The sequence below is a fragment of the Macaca thibetana genome, chromosome 3 (genome assembly GCF_024542745.1).
Source record: "Macaca thibetana thibetana isolate TM-01 chromosome 3, ASM2454274v1, whole genome shotgun sequence".
NCBI lineage: Eukaryota > Metazoa > Chordata > Mammalia > Primates > Cercopithecidae > Macaca > Macaca thibetana.
In genome coordinates, this window is record NC_065580.1 from 34,288,434 (window position 1) to 34,310,802 (window position 22,369).

At 37.4% G+C, this 22,369-nt stretch overlaps 1 protein-coding gene across 1 annotated transcript; it reads left to right on the forward strand.

Annotated features, from left to right (window-relative positions):
• On the forward strand, positions 1 to 21,222 carry GPR37 (G protein-coupled receptor 37). The gene is made up of 2 exons (XM_050785056.1): positions 1 to 1,162; positions 17,745 to 21,222. Exons 1-2 carry the CDS (start codon positions 140 to 142, stop codon positions 18,561 to 18,563), a joined length of 1,842 nt encoding a protein of 613 aa, XP_050641013.1. The 5' UTR covers positions 1 to 139; the 3' UTR covers positions 18,564 to 21,222.
• The last annotated feature ends 1,147 nt before the right edge of the window (positions 21,223 to 22,369 follow it).

The following is a 22,369-nucleotide window of genomic DNA, read 5'->3' on the forward strand; positions in this document are numbered from 1 at the left end:
CCCCGTAATCTCCGGTTCCCCGCTACCCGGGCGGGGGTGAGTATGTGACATGTGCCTAACTCTCAGCAGCAACTTCGGCAGCAGGTGTCGATCCTAACTAAGCAGGAGCTGCGGCTGCCGGGTGTGCCCTCACCAAGCCATGCGAGCCCCGGGCGCGCTTCTCGCCCGCATGTCGCGGCTACTGCTTCTGTTACTGCTCAAGGTGTCTGCTTCTTCTGCCCTCGGGTTCGCCCCTGCGTCCAGGAACGAAACTTGTCTGGGGGAGAACTGTTCATCTACAGTGATCCAGCGCCGCGTCAGGGACGTCTGGGGACCAGGAAATTCTGCAAGAGACGTTCTGCGAGCCCGAGCACCCAGGGAGGAGCAGGGGGCAGCGGTGCTTGCGGCGCCCTCCTGGGACCTGCCAGCTGCCCCGGGCCGTGAACCGGCTGCAGGCAGAAGGGCGGAGGCGTCGGCAGCTGGACCCCCGGGACCTCCAACCAGGCCACCTGGCCCCTGGAGGTGGAAAGGTGCTCGGGGTCAGGAGCCTCCTGAAAGTTTGGGGAGAGGGAGCCCCACGGCCCTCCAGCTCTTCCTTCAGATCTCAGAGGAGGAAGAGAAGGGTCCCAGAGGCGCTGGCATTTCCGGGCGCAGCCAGGAGCAGAGTGTGAAGACAGTGCCCGGAGCTAACGATCTTTTTTACTGGCCAAGGAGAGCCGGGAAACTCCAAGGTTCCCACCACAAGCCCCCACCCAAGACGGCCAATGGACCGGCGGGGCACGAAGGGCGGACAATTGCACTCCCGGGCCGGGCGCTGGCCCAGAATGGGTCCTTGGGTGAAGGAATCCATGAGCCTGGGGGTCCCCGCCGGGGAAACAGCACAAACCGGCGCGTGAGACTGAAGAACCCCTTCTACCCGCTGACCCAGGAGTCCTATGGAGCCTACGCGGTCATGTGTCTGTCCGTGGTGATCTTCGGGACCGGCATCATTGGCAACCTGGCGGTGATGTGCATCGTCTGTCACAACTACTACATGCGGAGCATCTCCAACTCCCTCTTGGCCAACCTGGCCTTCTGGGACTTTCTCATTATCTTCTTCTGCCTTCCACTGGTCATCTTCCACGAGCTGACCAAGAAGTGGCTGCTGGAGGACTTCTCCTGCAAGATCGTGCCCTATATAGAGGTAATGCCTTCCAGGGGGGTCTCAAGCTATTGGCTTTATCTGTTTTCGGAATTATGGCATCAGAGAACTGCTGCTGGATGCAACTACCTAGCTGAACACCTTTCCTTTTTATCTGGGGCCCTCTTTCATTTCTCTTTTCAATCATTTATTCATGTATATATGTACAAAAAGAGGCAGTTTTGCGAAATCAAATTCATCTGCTCCTGTGCTGTAAAAAAAAAATGATGATCTCACAATATACAGAATTGTTTTGTGTATAAATCTATCTCCCTGAATATGGTGTTATGCATATTTCTGATTTGGCACTTGTCAGAGATTTTAGGGTTAAATGAATGGCCAGCCTACGGTTGTCATCATCACAGCCTACAAGAAAAAAAAAAAAAATCATTAGCATTTATTTACTAGTTATCTAGTGCTTCAATGTGACTTTTCCCCCAAGAAGATTATTGCATTTTTTTCTTAAACACCAAAGTTGGAGTAATATTTTATTGAAAGAAAGAAAGAAAGAAAATTATGTTTCTTTGTGAGTTGGCCTAATTATGTATTAATAACCTTTCAAATTAGTTTAAGTGTCTGGCTGTCTTCCATGCTATCCCATCTAAATTCTTAAAGTCATTTCTTGTTTCTTTCTTTTCCCATCTTGGTTTCTTAATTTTATTTTTGTGTGTTTGCGTGAACTTAAGCAAAGATAAGACTTTGGCCACAATTTGTTTAACATTCTCAAAGTTATGCATTTGTCATTTGTTATAGGTGGAAAGATTGGCTATTTTAAGGGATTGACCCTAGGACTAGAAAATTTCTTGAGAAGAAGGGGGCACATCTAGTTTCCAAACTTTGGAAACAAAAATCATTTTGAGTGAAATTGAGTGTTTCATCCTACAGCTAGTGTCCTGGCCCACTATTGTGGTAGGTGGAATTTGCTCTTTATATGGCCTCTCTTTAAACACCAGCTCTTGGAAGGGGCCCAACTGTTTTGCTGCCAGTTGTGTTTTTAGCCAGCTGGCCCTTGGATTTTCTCCATTCAGACTGTCCATTTCATTTATGGAAGCAGAAGAAGGGAAACTGTAAATATTCCACAGCCCCTGATCCTGTCTGGCACCAGGGCCTGTGACACTATTTTCAACATTGTTCCAGGCCTAAAGCTGGGGGATAAGTAAACAGAAAACAGTACCTACTTAGACGGACCAAAGCTGGAGACAGTAAATAAGACCCTCTGTTATCCTGACAGGGATCAGGTGCAGGATCATTCCATGACTATGAAATCAGCTGTTGCTACTTTAGTGGCATCCATGAGTTCTCCTGTTGCCAAGCTTGGCGTATCTCTGAAACATCTACTTTGTTTGGTAGACAGTTCATTTTTGAATTGTGAAGGAGGCAGTTGAACTCATGTTAGAGAATACGTGTCTATTTAACAAACTGCCTCTTCAAGGTCAGTTTCAAATTTCTTTTTTTTTTTTCTATCAGAAGAAATCGACTTATGCAAAAAAAAAGACAAAAGATAAAGCGGACAAGAGAGGTACCTCAATGACAGAGAAGTGTATTGGTTTATCTCACTGGAAATGTACTGGACATGTAGAAATCTGTATACATTAGAGGAAAAACAGTAGGACAGAAAAAAGAAATTAGGGAAAGAAAAAAAAAAAGTTCTTGAAAGAACACCTTAAAAGAATATCAAATTCAGGAAAGAATATAAAGACTTTGGTTAATTTAATGAGATATAAGCATTTTGAGCAATGGCATTTAGTATGTATGTATTTTAATTTTCTTTTTCCATAATTCTGAGTTTTTATGAATGTAATACTTTCATTTGTATTTCACTTTTTAATTTAATTAGTTCCTCAAGAGTGCTTTGTTTTTTACCTCTTATTATTAGTAAAATCGTCTACTTTCTGTATTTTTGCTTAATTTTTCCCCATCCGAATAGCTTTCTCTATTTTTCAGTTATTAGTGCTAGCGTTTATTTTTCTTAGAGAATCAAAGGCTTAAAAAATTCACTCATTTGTTTATATTTTTTAAATTAGAGTATAATATACATTTTTACTGTTAAAATAGTGAGTGAAAATTTTAATATATAGTGTTTCTATATTTCTACCTAATCCTTATTACTCTGAAATAATTTTATAATGTTTTATACAAATAATTATTGGACAATATTGCTGGCTTCATAATTCCTGATTACTGAGAGCAAGAACTACAGCCCAAATGTCAAAATAAAAGTGTGTCTCCAGGAGGCACTGATGTTTTCACAAAAGTAAGAGGTATTTAGGGTCTCTCGTATGTTGGGTTCCTGCAAAAACAGGCCCTGAGATGTAGATTTATTGGGGCATCAAGTTTATTGGATTGTGCTCTCAGGTTCAACACCTATTAGGGAAGGAAGAAAGCAGGATTGGGCAAAGGGAGAAGTTGAAATGTGATGCAGTTGCCACAAAGACCTCAGCTGACACCATTAGGAGCTTTAGGGCTGGGATGGCCATGCAGCCATATCCTAAATCGGGGCAAGAGGGCTCAGCCTTTACATCTCTTTATGGACCAGTCATTAGATGTAAGGCATTGGATGCAAGACTGCTTCCAGGTTGGGGTATAACCTTGAGTTGGGTGGATCTCTTTGGTCAAGGGCAATTCCTAGAAAGGGATGCAGCCAAGCACTGTCAACCAATAGCCCCAACAGCTGGAGGAATCAGTGCTTCAATTCTTGAAGGTCTTTGGAGGGAGCTATCTGGGTGGAAAACCACAGCATCCACTACAGTGGCCTTTTTTTTTTTTTTTTTTTTTTTTTTTTTTTGAGACAGAGTCTTCCTCTGTCTCCAGCCTGGAGTGCAGTGGCACGATCTCAGCTCACTGCAGCCTCTGCCTCCCCAGTTTAAGCTATTCTCCTGCCTAAGCCTCCCGAGTAACTGGGACTACAGGTGCGTGTCACCACGCCTGGCTAATTTTTTTTTTTTTGTATTTTTAGTAGAGACGGGGTTTTACCATGTTGGCCGGGATGGTCTTGATCTCTCGACCTTGTGATCTGCCCACCTCTGCCTCCCAAAGTTCTGGGATTACAGGCGTCAGCCATGGTGCCCGGCCTACGGTAGCTTTTGAACAGTCATGTTAAATCAGACATAGATAATGTTCTAATCCAACTCCCTCATTTTAAAGATGAAATTTGAAGCTCCGAGACTATCCTAAACATATATACCTAGTCAGTAGCCACCAGACCCTTGGTCTCAATGCTTCATGTTTATATTTGCTGATTAGACAAACATGTATGAAGCACAAGCTTTATCCAGTGAGTGTTTTCCTTTCTGCTCTTTGGCATCTGAAACATTTTTTCTTTTTTTTTTATCCATGACACAGGAAAAAATAAAAACCTGTAAACATCATTTGTTATATAATGAAATGTATAGATTCTTTTGTTCTTAGGTTTCATCTTGTTTCTCAGTAATTTCTGCAGTAAGTTCTGCAGTTGATAGTTAATTAAAATTTTTAAAATTGCAATAATCTGAGACAACTATGCTTTTTAATGAGCCTAGCAAGATTACTTTAATGACCAAAAAGTTATATAGGTTACATTTTATGTTCTTAAAATCATGAAGTATGTTAGATTGGTGAAGGACATTACAAATATATTACATTCGTTCAAACTTTCTCCAAATCCCCTTCCAAAATTTTGCCTCTGACCTCAAGATTTTTAAAAATTGTTTGACATCTTGTCTCCTTTCATATTTCTAAATTTTGTCTTTCCTTCACTTGTTACTTTCTTATACTAATTTATTTCTTGGCTATTTTTCCTTTTTTAAAAAACTATGTATAATACATTCTTATTGATTTATGATGTAACATTTACCATTTTCCAGTAATATGTGTAACCTTTTCCAGTGTTTTTATTTTAAAATTTTTCATAGTTAATTTTAAATTGTATTCTCAATTGATTATGATTGATTTTTACAATTTTTCTCTCCTAGCTTCTCTTTTGCTTTATTTTTCTTTTCTACCACAGTTCTTTCTCCTCTACAGCTTGAGTATTAGCATAATCTGAAGGGAATCATGGAATTTTGGGGGAGATTTGGGTTTGTGTAGAAAAATAGGAGATATTTCTTAAGTAAAAACTATACTCTTTGTAATTTGCATTCAACTCCTCTTTCTATTTTAATTTGTTGGCCTAAAGCTTGAGGATAGCACCCAGCTTCCAAGGTCTATTGTGAGAAAGGAAGTTTTATGATGTTTAATATCGCTGTGAGTGAGAATGTTCTGGGAACTGTTGTAGTTGATGACTTTTCCTTTTCTATTCCAGGATTATGACATCTTTATGGCCTAGTAATAAATCTCATAAAGACCAAGGACAAATGAAATGGTAGGAGAAGCCGGATAGGAGAGAAGAAAATTTGGATAGATGATGGCCATCCTCCTAGACACATCATTTTGAAGTGGTTTATTACATAGTCACAAGAAAAAAACTATACTCAAAACAAAAGTTGTATATGTAGTATGCTTTTATGTGTATTGGGGGAGGTGGAGATATGTGTGAGTGTGGATTGCAATAGGAGAATGGCAGAGGAGTTCCCTACCATACCTACCATTCACTTAGGAATCTAACAAGTGTTTAACACAAAATAATTTGGGCCAGGTGTGGTGGCACACCCCTGTAATCCCAGCACTTTGGGAGGCCTATGCAGGGAGATTGCTTAAGCCCAGAAGTTCAAGATAAGCCTGGCCAACATGGCAAAACCCCATCTTTACAAAAAATACAAAAATTAGTGGGATGTGGTGGTGCATGCCTATAGTCCCAATCATTCAGGAGGCTGGGGTGGGAGGATTGCTGGAACCCTGGAGGTTGAAGCTGCAGTGATCCATGATCATGCCACTGCATTCCAGCTTAGTTGACAGAGTGGGACCCTGTCTCAAAAAAAAAAAAAAAATTCAAATAATTCGGACATCGAATATGGCAACTGGAATGAATCTTTGCTCATTATTTAATGGAAGTCAGAATCAAGGTATCATCTGACCCAGATCCCAGATAACAGATTAAGGTCTGTTTGTACATTAATTGGAGGTTTTGAATGATTGAGATTCTCTTTAGTTTAAAGAACTCACACCTCCATGGTGTGTTGTAGAGCAGAAGGCTTCAAATAATTATAATGAGATAACCCCAGATCTAACTGTATTTTTATTTTACTGGGATACAAAATTCCTGCACAGAGGTGGAGGGAGAATAAAGGGAACATGTCTTACCATGGCCTCTGGTCTGGGGATAATTTGTGACAAGTCTAGAATATTTTCTAATGAGAGGAACCAGCTTCTCCAATGACTTTAGAAATACTGGCTTTAAATTGAGTGGAATAAATGGCTCTTTCATTGTCTTAGGTTGTAGCTAGCACTGACAAGTAAGAAAGGAAGGGTGTTTGGAGGTTGAAGATGATAGCGCCATACACCTATCCAATTCTACACAGATTTCCCTAGAACGCCTGCATTCAAGTAATAGAACATTTATCATGGCATATGGTAAATTTTCTTTGAGAGGTGGATTAGCCATTAGGTATTCTGCTGGACTTTTAAGTGGAAACATACTGTTCTATGAGCAATTTTAAATTTACTAATAGTATTCTTAGGGAAAATGTACTCAATATATGAGAATGGTGCTGAACAAGTATTTTATGATTTCCCATTAATCTTTTAGTAATCATTTTGTATATTATCATGCAAATGAAAATATTTAGCTGATGACTCTAACAGGAAGAAAAGTGTTTCTTAGAGTGTGTTTTTATTTATAACTTCACTTCTGAATGATGTATGGTGAAGTTAACTGAATTTGGATCTTACACAAGAAAGGAAAGCTTTATCGTATTCAAATAAGAAATCCAAATAGCTTCCTTAGCCATTGATTGTAATGAGAGCGTGTCCTTTTCTAAAGCTTGTCAATGAAGTATAAATAGGAAAATTGATTTATTTTACTTCCCTTCTGTAGATATTGTCTGGCATTCAGCTTTTAAGGATTATATATAAAACAGCAGCACCCAATAACTGATTAAAGAGCAATTTGAATACTTTATTATTTTCTGTAATCCTTTTACATAGATGTCATCATTCATTCATTTGTTCACCATTCATTAATTTATCAAATGTTTACCCGGTTTTTCTTGTATGCGAGGTACTATGTCAGGAGTGGGAAGGAGAAGGCAGTAGAGGAAGAGGGAGAAAAGTTTCCAAAGATGAATATCAGAGACGAACCACTGCCATTAAAATTACAGAAAAGTAAAGTAATGTTCTACACCATGATGAATATTATAGTAGAGGTTTGAACAAAGCATCGTGGAAGCTCAGAAATGGCACTGAATTGGGTCAGGTCACAGTTGTACTTATTATGACTGGAGATGGAGAAATTAAAGGGAAAACTGCTCCCTCTAATTCTTTTCAATTATATTCTTACTATTGATCTTCATAAATGCCCATACAACCTAGATCCATGATGAAAAGTTACAAATATAAAAATGTTTTAATTCTTGCTTTTTTGTTTTCTTTAGCTTTCCCAGGATAGAAAGCCCATAATAAAAATTGGCAAAACAATTCAGCAGATAGTTCAGTACTAGAAATTTCTTTTAAAATAGGAATTTGTGCCAGTGCCTAGGATAACTATCTCTGCATTACAGTTAGTCCTTATTAGCTATAAGGACACTAAATAAGTCAAAAATAAACATTTTACTTAAATGCATGGCTTATTTGGCAATGTAATAACAGTATATTAAATTTAGTTCTTCTGAAACTATCAAAACATATACAAATTGTTTAATTTGACCTTAGAGAACCTAAGAAAGAAGATGGACAAGGGGGATACTTTAGACTCCATTGTGGAGTTGAGGAAAGGGGAGCATGATGAATGGATTTCCTCAAAATTAGATTCATCTCTCAAGCACATAATCAGAGTGAAGATTTATTGTGAGCTCCTGAGGGCTTCCAAGGTATCCTGTTATGTCAGCAAAGTATCCTTCCACAGAGACAAGGAAGAAAATAGGTCTGCAGAAGTAAAACAGATACAAGCTTTTGAGTTTACGGAAGGCTGAGTGGGTGAGGGTCTACCTTTGCTTTCATACTTAGGCTGCGTGGACCTTGATACAGTTTTTACACCTTTAATGGCATTCATCTTATGTGCTGCAACCTGAGTTAACGGTATCCCATTGGAAGCACATGGACCTGTATCTGGGATGTAGATTGTGGGAGAGGTATGGGAAGGCAGCTATGCAGTGCAGTTTGTCTCTGCCTTTACACTTCTGCTCCATCCTCCAGGGATGCGCCTGTCATTTCACTTCCCAAGAGTTGACCTGCCAAGGTCCAATAATGAACTCAACCTTGTTGCCAAGACTAACTCCTAAATATTTCAGAGTGGAGTTGAGAATGGGATTGCTGCAGCCTCAAATATGGAGGGTCTTTTTTTATTTGCAAAGTAAGTGTAGATACTTTTCATAAAACTTCCATTCAGGATATGATCACTGTGCCAGTCTTGTTCTTGAGACAGAATACTTTCCATTTGTAAATTTGTGATAGTTTTCAGTGTTATCTGTACACTTGGATGGTTCGTAACATTCATTAATGAGGCCAGGGTCATTGATTTGATCCCTGCCTAGAATGAGACATTCTCATTAGGTCTGTGACTCTACTCAGGGATGTTACTTTTTAATTTTTTTTCAAAGTAGCCCCTTCCTCATCAACTCCCGTCTTCAGGGCCTATCTTTACTATTGTCTCCCTAGTTCAAATCCTTTTTATATAGGAAAAGCATCTGATAAGCCAATTCGCATCAGGATATGTGATTTAGAAATAACTGCCTTTTATAAGAAGATTGCATCAAGAAAGAAACTTCCTTAACAGACTACCAATGGTGAAATTTTGGTTAAAAGCAGATAAATTTTGTCCTAAAATATGATTTTTCAATTTTATTAAAATCTTGATGAACTAAATACAAATAATCTTGTTTTTAGTTTGAATTCACAATCATGCAAATCAATGTCATTAGCCAGAAAGGGAAATATGTAAAAATGTGTTACTACTTTTTGGAAACTTATCAGAACCCCAAGGTAAACAACTGACATTCCAAGTCACTTTAAGATTGATTAGGAACATCATAATAATACCAAAGATTGAAAACTGGACTGTGGGCTTGGGGGAAAATATTACATTTTGAAATGATTTTGTAATTACTGAGAATAAACATGGAATCTTTAGAATCTAATATAGATGGTTTATATCTTAAGACAAAATGATGCTAATCTTGCTCCATTTACATTTTTATTTTAATAAACACCTGACAGATTGATAGGAATTATAATATGTTAGACAGGTTGTAGTTAAATGAATTTTTTTAACCCATATAAGGAATGTACTGTGCTATAGATGTGATAATTGGTAAGAAACCTTAATTCAAGATAGGACTATAAAGGGAAAGAGGATTTATGGAATCAAGACAAGTTTTGGGAGAATATGTTGATTTTTAAATAGTCTTAAATGGTTTTTAAAATAAGTAAAGCATGGTATCAAGCTTAGACAAAAGAAAAGAAGGTAGAGAATGAGGCAGTAATGACAGTTGATAGTTGATGCTTTCAAAATATTTTTCCCCCCCAGCATTGGGAATCACATACAAATGGAATAGTCTGAGTATATTAGAAATAAATGGTTATTTATTATATGTGGGCATATCAGACTAAATATCAGTTTACAAGGATAAGAAGCCTTCCCTTTGACTGTGGAAGAGTGGCTGCCAGAATTCTGTTTCATTCCAGAGAGTGCACAAGCAGTGTGTGCACGCATGTAAGGGATGGGGAAAGTCTCTCCTCTGTTTTTGGTTTAGAAATACTAATCTAAGTGTGTCACTGCCACAGTATCATGATCTGCATACACTCCAAAATGAAGACCTTTTGGAAAAGGTCATCTTATTCAGAGCAGTCTGATAAACAGTGGCTCTGATAAACGTGCTCCCCAACTCGTGCTCAAAAAAGTATCTCCCATGGGAAGCTGCCCTGAAATGCTGCAAGGACAAGGATAATGGAAAAATGCAAGAAGAAGCCAAAGACATACAAGCTCCAGCCATTTAGAGGCTCTACCCTGTGCTCATCCTGCTCTTTTCCTGACTGGTTGTTAGGCCTGTAACCACTGACATAATAGGTTATCATTCACGACCCTAATGAATGGGTTTTCATAACAATAATGCCCTTGTTTTGAGGGTTACTTGTAAACAAAGGACAGCACATAAATAGATGTACTTAAATATTTTTTATGTAAACTATAAGCCAGGCTAGAATGCAGTTAACAAGACCTTGGTTAGAAATTTTCCTATTTTATAAAAATCAGTGTATTCTAGTCACTTCACTGTACTTGAGCATGTAGATTCAATTTCATAGGATGGAAATTTTGCTTAGAAGGACACTCTTTTGTTTTTTCTTTCCCCATCAGTGTTATCACTGATTTCTACCAGAAAGTTTGGTGAAAGACACAATTTACTTTATGACTTGTATTTTATGGGCTCTGTGTTGTCTATTTCACATCTTACTCTCATTTCTAATCTTTTTTTTTTTTTTTTTTTTTTTTTACTTGTCTGCAGTAAGCTTCTGAGAAATGCAGCAATAGCTAAGACAGGATCTCTGTAGATTACTGTTTTTCGTAAAGCATCCATGGGCTCTTTCTTCATATCATTTTGAATGAACAGACATTTAAGCACAAAGTGGCAATGGTAGCCCAGGTTCCTCAGGTCCTGATAGTCGCTTTAAATAAGACTTGAGCAGTGGGACAAATGAAATCTAGTTATATGTTGACTTATAAAGTATGCTTTATACCTTTTATTAAGTATTTTGCCTTATACGTTTCTTTCTGTTTGTACTTTTTTTTTTTTAACAGAAACCTAGGGAAACATGGGAATTAAAATTACTGGAAAGAGCAATACACTTTTTCTTATTTTATCAAGAGATAGTTTCACTCTGAATGTTTCCCCAAAGTCATTGTTGTCATATAACTTACTGACTGGGTTAATTTCTCATCAGTGGTATAAAGTAGCTGTCTTAAGTTGGACAGCATAGGTGCTGAACCAAAATTTGGAACTCATGATCTCATAAATACAAGTTTAACAGAGGGACAAAATATTTGAAAGCTGAGGTATATTTATGGTTCTCATAACTACCAAGTTGGGTTTCTCTAAATTCAGTCTTGCCAGTGGTGGTAAGGGACTAGATGAGGACCCGTATCATTTCCATGCAGGTGATTGTATTTGTACTCCTTCATTATCCTAACCAAACTACCTGTTTTTTGTTGGTTTCTTTCTGTAACAAAATTTAAAAGGTAACTCAAGAAACCATTCACAAAACCTTCCATTATATTTTCAAAATCCTCCATACTTTATAGGTTTCTTTTTTCACTTTGCAGTAGGCTCTCATAGTGTATCCTATCAGCATCCACAAATAAGGGGAGAAATACATATTACCTTGCTCCTTCTTAAGAAGACTGAGGCAAGGAAAAGATGAGGACTCATCTGTCAGGGTATTGAATGTCACTTGAATACTGAACATCTGGAATGTCGCTTGAAATATCTGGATCATTAAATTGAGCCAATTGCACTTTGACTGTAATTGGGAATAAGCCTTTTTAGATGACTTCAAACTGGAGTTTTGTTAGAGTTAGAAAAACATTCAAAATATAGAATATAATAAAATTATTTTATGAGTGATTTAAGCCCTTAGTATTCATTCTCCAGTATCTTATAAATCTCCAAATGAGCAAATATTGTAATAGCATAAATTTTACCTCTAAAATTATATCATTGTAAGAGAAAATTTATCTATTTGTTATCTCTATATTATCATATAAGAAAAAACTTAAGAAACCCATCCAAACTTTAAATGATTTATTTAATGATTTTCTAAATGACTAAAGTAACATATAAAGCTAATGGCAATCATTCCTGGGCTATTTTTTTTTTTCCTACACGGGAGCAAACTTTTACAACTTTATAAGAGTTACTGTGTATGTCAAGAGCAACAAAGAGTACATTTAGACATGAATTTCAGGTGGTCTTCAAGTTCTCTTTCCTTTTTGTACCATCCTTCTATTGCACGGATTTAAATAGATACTTCAGTTAAAATACAAATCATTACTGTACTGCGTTGTTAATAAACAGTCAAACTGACAATCCCAAAGTTATCCTAGTCTAATAGACTAAGTAGGACATAGATGATATTTGCAAAGATTTAGATCACGTCTCTTGAAATGCAAATATTTATCAGGAGATGTTTTACAATTTGGTCAGCCTGTAAAGCTAGTTAGACATCTGTAGCAATTTCCCTAAGAGATATTGTGAAATTATGTTTGTCTTCCAATCTTGTTAAACTAGTGATTCTCAACTGCAGTCTCCAGGCATACATGGGTATATCCCAGATCAAGGGGAGTCACAGCAAGCATGCCAGAAACTGTTAGTGAATCCTCTCTGCCTAGTAGACTGTAATGAGTCATTCCATATATAAAGCAACTTGCTGGCTGCATGGTAGCAGGTGGGAGATAGTCAAGAAATTCTGTCATGGATTCCAAACCTTTTGAGGATAAAATACCTGCTATATTCATCATTGTTCCCAGCAGCAGCTACGGTATATTTTGTAGGTGCTCTCTCTTTCTCTCTTAAAGACAAGACACACACATATAGCCTTGTGCTAATGCAGTGGTCTCTTTGCTAGTAATACAGTGTTCAATAAAGGCATAATGATACTAAAATTGGGACACTTTAGGGGTGATCAAGAAGAATGACCCTAAACCCCTTCCTTTGGCATCCAGAGCCTCACTGCTCCACATGTGGACTGGGTGGGAGCTGAAGGAGCTTTATTGCTGTTACTCTGGGACACAAAGAAGCGCAGAACATTGTTGTTTGAAAGATCTTAGAGTTGTTTATTTTGATTCCTTTGCCATCTCTGTATTCTAATGCCAATCCTCTCAAAATGCTCAATATCGTATTTTCACCAATAGTTAAAATTGTGTTTCTAAGTTTCCTCTGATCTTGAAATTCTCAAAGTTAATAGTCTTGTCTATGAAAAGTGTTTACAGTTCTTCTTTTGTTGCTGTTAATTATTCCTCCCATTGCAGTTTAATTAATAAGAGATTGCATCTTACTCATTCAGTCTCTCAGGATGTTGCTTCAAAGAACTACCCATCTAAGCCAATGCTTAACAGCTTTACTCCCAAGAGCATATTTCATGGTGATATTGAATTTTAGCAATCAGATGTGGGCATTAAATGCAGAAGATCTGGCGTTCATGATGCAGTTTTATAATTGCACATAATTGCACTATTCATCTTGGTAGAATTTTTAATAAGCTGTATGTAAACAAGTATATTTCAAAATTGTGATAGAAATCTTTTCATGTTGCTCCAACATCTAGGAATTTTAATTACATGGATAGATTTCATGTTTGGGTAAGCAGAAATTAGAACGCCACTCATTATTTGTATGATTTTTATCAATTAATTTCTGAGATGTGCAGTTAATTCTTTACACATGTTTAAAGCCTCCTATAAATAATTCGGAAAAGTACAGACGGGGCCTGTGTACATTTCTTGCTCTTTCACACCCTAAAATATAGTACATAAGTGAATTTACAGGAAAAAGATCTGAAATGATATCACTGCAGGAAGTGGCAGCAGAAGAGAGTAGATGTCTAGGACTGGCATTTGGGCTGCAGTTGCTCTTGGCAACTGCGTCCCAAGTGCTGGCTACATTTGGAGCAGGGCTACTTTCTTCATTGGCGCCTTCAGCAACTTTCACTGTTGCTCTTGTGACCTTTCTGGACTGTTTACCCTGTTGCAGCTGGATCCTAACTGCAGAGAGTACCATCAGAGAAAAGTTCAATTTGAAAACAGGAGCCTGGATATAGGAGCTTTTTGAAATTTGTATATGAAATCTGGGGATGATTCCTTAATTCATGATTTATGAAAAAGACTACAAATCATGTATGTTTGAGCTTTTGACTTGGTACTAACGCTTTTGGGAATATGAAGAATTGAGCATCCTCAGATAAAATAAGTGTAGAATTCCTGACGATAAGTTGGAACACATGTAAATCTTGCTTAACATTTGTCCTGGCTTTTGTTATCTTATGAGATTGAAGGTAAAGGAGCTGGAAAAACATTGTTTTGCTTTCTTAGGCAGTTAACGTCTTCTAATTAAGAGCGGATGTGCAGCACAGCTTCTGATACCTAAGGAGTTGGTAATCTAACACACCCATCTTAATACATGTCCACCCACACGCATTTGCCATTACCTTTCATTAAAGACTGTAACTTCCTGGAGTTAGGTATGCAGTTACTAGCATTTGTGATAATTGATCCATATTTTTTCAATCTGTAGATTTAAAACTAGGGAGATTAATAGAGAAGATGCTATTTTTTGTGCATTCTGTGTTCTTAGCAAGTAATGATAGAAAACCACCAAGCAAACAGATGTTCTGAGCCCCTAACAGATTGCCTCTCCTCAGAGTCTCCAGTATTTTTATGTTACTGAACTTTCCTTTTAATAGAAATCCTATTCATGATTTCAGAAGGATGCATAGCATAAACTTTGGTAGCTTTGTTTATGTGGACTCACTTGGGCTATAAAGTGACGGGGAAGCATGCACACAGATTTGCCTTAGTGAAGATGGCACGAAAGACTTGACGAGGGTTTCTGATAGTTGAAGAAGTTTTGTTTGTTTTGTTTTGTTTTTAACAGACCTAAGAGAAATGAATCAAAACATTTGAAAAACTGGTATACAAATGTCGTTTCAAAAATCTATAAATTAATGTACTGTAATTTCTACGTGATACTGTTTGATACAGAATTTTAGAAAGTGGCCAGCCATTCTTAGATGTCTTCAAGTGTGGCAATTGCTGACATTTTAAAACATAATCATAAGACAGTTGTACAATGTGGACTTCAATTTTAGAATTATTCTGTGCCTCCAGCATAGATGCAAAACAAATTTTCATCAATGTGAACAATTTTTAGTTTGAAAGTTAATTATTAAAAGGTGAAAGTGGAGTTTTTTTTTTTTTTCATTTGAAGTCATATTAGGTTGATGTTAACCTTAAAAGTTTGGAGAATAAGAATTGTGGTGATAAGTCCAGTCATGCCTCTTTATCTGCACTGATCTAGAGCTTTGCTAGCCACATTTTTTTTCATTTTTGCTTTTAATATAGTTAACATCTCATTATACCTCATTTTCAGACTGTCTCCACTAATAGTTATGAGAGTAGTCAGGGTGTACATACAATGTCCTTATTTTCCGTATTAGAACTAGTAGACACCGTCTGATATGTAGCGTACAAGGAGAAAATATTTGACATTGGAACTGTCGAAATCCACAAGGCAACTTGCCATAGCTCTGGGGAGAGTGACAGCTTGAATGTAGAAGATAAACAACTAATGTTTTGAGTACTAAAACTGTATGACAAATGGTTTCCCTTTTGTCAACATCATCCCTTTGACTTTTAAAAAATTAGATGTTAACATTATACTTACATTTCCCCTGCCCCTTTGCCAGGGAATGGCCTATATCATGCTGCTTAAACCTTCCTACCAACAGGCAGGGGAGAGCAAATGCATATATTCGAGTTGTCTGGGGTGTAGACCAAAGCATTCCATCCACCCAGGGAGTTTTCTTTTAGTCTCATATTTTATCTGAAACCTTATTGACATTTTACCTTTTACTCCTTGTTCTTGTTTGAATGCATAGATAATGACTACACTTATTATATATTAAATTACTTCAATTTTCCCCCAAATATTGAAGTGGATTTAATATTGCCAGGTGATTGCTGTGTTCATGTTGTAACTTTGAGAACCATCGTCCCCATCTTGGTTGACTATGATGTGCTTGAGGGAAGGCACTGCTTCTTGTAGCTTTCTATTTTCTCGACACCAAGCATAGTGCTCGGCATGGAGTTGATATCAATAAATGGATGCTTGTGTTGGATATGTATCTGTTTGCCCCATTTGAGTACATGTACAATGCTTAATACATGTTTTATAAGTAAATGAAATGATAGCATGCTTACATTAAGAACATGTGTTTATATTCCTGGAAAGCCTCCATGTGAAAAAAAATAGGTACATATTTTTGGTTCTTAACCTTTAAATGTTGACTTTTTTAGATGTCTGGACCATATGCTTACAAGAACAGTGCCTTTTTGAAGACAGTTTTTCATTTGGTTATTGTCAAAGAGTTTTCTGCTCCAAAATTTTCCTGTGTTTGAGATATCTAGACATTCTTTTTGGCTACTTTCTGCATATTTTCCTGTATTTTTACAGGTTCTATTTTCTTTGATTTTCTGAAGTATCTCCTATTTCTTTAAATTTGATATACATACCTATTTTATGATAAATATATTTTTATGTCTGATTCTGTATCTTTGGCATATAAATTCATAGTGGCTAATTGTCTCTTGCATATTGTGACTTTTGATTTGGTGAACCTGTGTCCCTTGAATTTTAACTATAGGATTTTTTGAGGTCTGGTTTTAAAGTACATTCTTCCAGAGAGGATTTGTTTGATTTTTACCAGGTGCCTGGGATTATTTTAAATTGTATTTTGGGTTTTCTGAGCCACATAGATCCTGGAAATTCTGATCCTAACACCATGTAAGTTCAGGCTCCTGGTTAGAATTTGCCATTTTTTGCCTCCTTTCCCCCCAGTTCATCCAGACCCAAATCCTGTCATATAGGCGGATGTCTTCATTATCTCCTTACACCTCTTAAGATGTCAGCATTTGAGGAGTTCCAAATTCACAGGGAGTCTTTGACCCAATCCCCACCCACATTGGCCCCAGCTCTGTTTCCTGCCCCTGTGTACCTGGGCATCTTGCCCCATTTTTCTAGCTAAAACTAACTTGAAGCCCTCACCAGGACTGGCAGGTGCCCCTAAGGTAAACACGCAGCGTGAACAGGGAGGAGTCTCTGGCCTGTTTGAAATTTGTTTCCTTTTTGATTTTGGCCTCTGGGGAATTTCCCTTTCTTGTTTTCTGTAAGTGTATGCCTTTGAAGACAATACTGTCATACTTTATTTTGCATTTAGGAAAAATTGGAGGAGCCCTCTCATCATTTAGTCCATTGGAGACAATAAACTCTTTGGTATTTGCTGTGTGTAAGGCACACTACTGACCCTCACACTGGAAAACATGAGAATCCTGGTCAGCAATGAAAATGGGAATTTCTGCACTACCCTGACTCCTTATCTAGCTCTCCTAGTGGCAGACACTTTCGTGGTGAATAAGATTTTTAGTGTATCTGGGTTCTTATCTATAATAAAAAGGGATTGGACTAGCTGATCTTTATGGATCCTTCCAGTCCTAAATGTTCTGCACTCTATGACCCTCAACCCACTACAGTTTGTTTTCTATTTTTATGCTTACAATGATTCAGCTGATGTCCTGAGCCCAGTTACCCATGCCTCATTCTGGAAAACTGTTCTCTCTCTCTTATTTTTATTTATTTATCTTTTTTTTTTTTTTTTTTTTTTTTACGGTTTTGCCAGTCTGCATTTATTCCCTAGTGCTTTGATCTTTCAGGGGACACTGGGAATAAATGTCTTCTCTGTTCCCCCGCAGGTCGCTTCTCTGGGAGTCACCACTTTCACCTTATGTGCTCTGTGCATAGACCGTTTCCGTGCTGCCACCAACGTACAGATGTACTATGAAATGATCGAAAACTGTTCCTCAACAACTGCCAAACTGGCTGTTATATGGGTGGGAGCTCTACTGTTAGCACTTCCAGAAGTTGTTCTCCGCCAGCTGAGCAAGGAGGATTTGGGGTTTAGTGGCCGAGCTCCAGCAGAAAGGTGCATTATTAAGATCTCTCCTGATTTACCGGACACCATCTATGTTCTAGCCCTCACCTACGACAGTGCGAGACTCTGGTGGTATTTTGGCTGTTACTTTTGTTTGCCCACACTTTTCACCATCACCTGCTCTCTAGTGACTGCGAGGAAAATCCGCAAAGCAGAGAAAGCCTGTACCCGAGGGAATAAGCGGCAGATTCAACTAGAGAGCCAGATGAACTGTACGGTAGTGGCACTGACCATTTTATATGGATTTTGCATTATTCCTGAAAATATCTGCAACATTGTTACTGCCTACATGGCTACAGGGGTTTCGCAGCAGACAATGGACCTCCTAAATATCATCAGCCAGTTCCTTTTGTTCTTCAAGTCCTGTGTCACCCCAGTCCTCCTTTTCTGTCTCTGCAAACCCTTCAGTCGGGCCTTCATGGAGTGCTGCTGCTGTTGCTGTGAGGAATGCATTCAGAAGTCTTCAACGGTGACCAGTGATGACAATGACAACGAGTACACCACAGAACTCGAACTCTCGCCTTTCAGTACCATACGCCGTGAAATGTCCACTTTTGCTTCTGTCGGAACTCATTGCTGAAGGACGGTACTTGGTTGGGTCAGATTTATTTGTTTGATTTTCATATCCCGTGAAAGTTTTTAATTCATATTTTTCCTTATAGGGAAAAATGCAAAAAAGAAACAATAAAGAAAGAAATACTACTGTAGAACTGATTTTGCAAATTAATATTTGTGCTTTGAAAAAAAGTTTCTATTTAGTTATTTAAGAAGAATGAGAAGGCCAATAGTTTTAGATCATTTTATCTGGTATGGTGCTAATATTTTATTTGAAAAAAGTTACTGCAACTTAACTTAAAATTGCTAACGTTTTTTCTTCTTTTAAAAATACAATTATTGTATATTGATTATAGCCATGTGATTTTGTAGGTTATTTTATATTTGAGTTGTGATTGAAAGTATGTTGTATATGGTATTGTGAGATGATTTGTACTTGGAAGCATTCACAAAGTAGCACCAAATAAATTACACTTTATTCTTTAATGTCATTGTCAATCTACTTTTAACCAATATTCAATAAATCTTCTAATTGCCTTAAAGATACAATTACTGGTTCTATGCACAATTTAAAACTGGCCTTACTGTTTTATAACCTATTTTCTTTTAAGGCAGGTAATCATTATGTCATAAAGAAGTTTTTCTAATAGCAGTATTTTATATGCATGATTCATAAAACTATGTTGTATGTTAAAACAAAGCTGTATTTTTAATATTCAGGTATAGATGTCAAGTTACTTCTGAATACTTATAAAATATGAATAAATAGCAGAGTAGGAAGAAAGTTTCTTTTTTAAAAAATTTGCCTTTGAACTAGCACATAGAGCTACAGGTTTTCCCTTGAGGAATTCTGGGCAGAATCAAGAGTTTTAAAATGCAGTTGTCATCTGATTGCCTCTGAACACTGACCTTTGAAGCTTTGTGAATCCTACGCATAGCACTCTGAATTCTAATTTTTCTCCTTTTGAAAAATAAACTTGATGAAATCTATACAACTTAATTTCTTTAAGTGCAATGAAAGTATAGGAGTGGAATAATAAAATATATATTTTTAATAGAACATTCAAATACTACCTTTAACTTGATACTTCATAAACTCTGAATAAAAACCTAACCTCCTCCAATGGGAATATTTGAATCCCCTCTTTTGCCTCTTCGGGAGTTTGAAGTGCAGCAATTGTGTAGGATGCTTGCTGTGTGGGAACATGTCTAACTCAGATGGCAGAGGCCATGACCTAGTGACACAGTCATATTTAAAAGCTACCAGAGAAGAGATGTGTAGTTGAATGCTTTTGTCTTCAGAAAAATCTTATTTTAGGGGAAGCCAGTTTTCTTGCTGGGAAAACGTATTTTCTGCTTGTTGATTTCTGTTCTACTCAGCACAAGTAAGTCAGTATTCCTTTTTCCAAATTATAACGTGATGTTATTTAAAAATCATTAAAGAGATTGGTGCAGGTGAAACTCGAGTTAACTAAATGGGAATGTTCAGGCTATCTCCTTTTTCCCTGTCCAATACTTTTCAAAGGGATTTCCCCCTCCATTGTGTGTATCCTGTGGGATCTGCAGGAGAATTAAAACAAGGCACCCTTGTCTTCTTATAGATCCCTGTAATACATCTTTGGAAAATTTCTCAAGAGGACATCTGAGTTAGGTTTTGGCTGCTGAGCAGGTCAGCAGTTGTGATTCCACAGTCTCTCTCTTGACAGTCACTTTTATAAATCAAGGAACAATAGAGCATGTCATGTAGAAAAGATTCCATCCTATTACCTGAGTAACGAAAGGTAAGTAGGTCACAGCCTCAGACCTTACAAAATCAGGTAGGGATGACATGGATGGGAAGGAATAAAATAAAAACATAGACAACTATGATATAAGCTGGGGCTTGTTAGGTGCCTCAGGAAGGTGTGAAGTTCTGTGATAGTTCGGAGCAGAGGGAACACTTGTCGCATTAAAAGAGAGCGTGAAAGGCTTTATGAGATAAGTGGATGGGTGAGCTTTTAGAAGGAGCTGATTGATGAAAGATTGTGTGAGGAGTAGGCACCTCAGGAGGAGAAAGGTAACTTATGAAGGAATAGAGGAAGAAATCACTGGGAGTGATTGAAGAATAAACAGCCCAGTTTGACTTCTGTGCTACGTGTGCATAGAAACCTTGCGGAAAATATTAATGAAAATATGCACCAAGGCCTCTAGTAAAAGGGCCATGTTTTGAAAGATGTTTAGATGTTGGTGCTTCGGGAAATGGGGCTTTGCTTTTAAGGTTTTTGAGTATGGAGAAATAGTATCGCAACTCTGCATAGGAAGATTAACTTGCAAACAGTTTAAATAGGCTGGTAGGGGACAGTCTGAACATGAAAAAGCAACTAGGAAGCTATTATAAGAGATTGAACCACAATGGAGGCAGCGGGAACTTAAATTTCTTTTTTCATTTATACTTACCTTTCAACTTTTTGTAGTTGCAACATGTACTTTCTTATTGAATCCTACCTCTGTCAAAGTGGAAACTTTAATAACTCAAAATAAATTGTCCCAAGTATAAAGTGATTTCAAAGTTTTCTCATAGTCTTGCGTTTTTCACAAAAACCAATTTCTATAACATACTTTAAAAAAATTGTTAATCATTTCTGTTCAACATTTCTCCAGTCTAGATCCTAATCCAGTGTCTTCCGCTCCTCATTAAACAACAACAACAACAAAAAGAAACTCACAGCTAAGATTAAGTTCAGTAACATTTTGATTAATCAGAAAATGCTAGGAATGGCATTTTGGTTACTTAACAGGAACACTTTTGTGGTTTCAGGGTAGTCAATGAAAATATTTTCAAAATCTGTGTCTATATCTATAACTGGATATTATAATTAACTCAATTTAACATTTATTTGATTCGCAATTTTGAAGCCTTTGAATGTATGACTTCAAGCAGTAAGAAAGATGGAGTGATGGTGAGAAGATAAAGGTGAAGTGGTGCTCAGAGGGATTAGTGGTTGAGAGGGAAGAAGGTAGGAAGAAGAGCTTCACAGAAGAAGGATCAAATCCTTATTGTTCCAGTTTATAGATGTAAGTAATTTACTGAAATCTAAGAAAATGCTGATACGTATTTTAAAAACTATATCCCTAATAAGTCTTTTTTTTCCTCATCAGTTCCTTATTTCTCATAAAAGTAAAATTAGAATAAAAGATCCATTTCTTCAAGAATTATGGTGAGATAGATTTTAGTGTGTTATATAAAGTAGCAAGTGATACTGAGTGCAGGGCATTTTAAGTAACAGCTCTTTCATTATATCTCAGCTAATTTATTCAACAATTATTGAATGAACACTATTATATGTTAAGCACCATTGTAGGTGCATGTGATATAGCTGTGAACTAATCATCAAGAAGCTTTGCCCTCTCTTGTTGAGACAGATAGACACTATAAATAAGGAGAATGCATAGTATATAGTTTTTAGAATACATAGTATTTTTGGTAGTGGAAATTACCACAGAGGAAAGGAGTACCAGGGTAAGGTGAGGTTATGAAGAAGACCTTATTGCTAATATGACATTCAATTAAGACTTGAAAAGAGCAATCAAGTCTTGTAGCAACTGGGGGAAAAAGCAGGTTCTGAGGTAGGAATATGTCTGATAGGTTTCAGGAATGTAAAGCAGCTACCGAAGCTGGGAAAGAAGGAAGAAGAAGAGAAGTAGCGGATGAGATCAGAGAGCTAAAGGGAGGCCATGTAAACTATTGTAATGACTGCTTTTTATTCCAAGTAACACGCCACTGGAGGGTTTTAGATGAAGTGATCTGATTATTTTCAAACCAACAATTTCATTTATTTTAATATTACCATA

Coding starts and splice junctions, on each gene's coding strand:
- GPR37 (XM_050785056.1), top strand. CDS start 140: ATGCGAGCCCCGGGCGCGCTTCTCGCCCGCATGTCGCGGCTACTGCTT. Junction 1,163..17,744: donor AGATCGTGCCCTATATAGAG/GTAATGCCTTCC, acceptor GTTCCCCCGCAG/GTCGCTTCTCTGGGAGTCAC.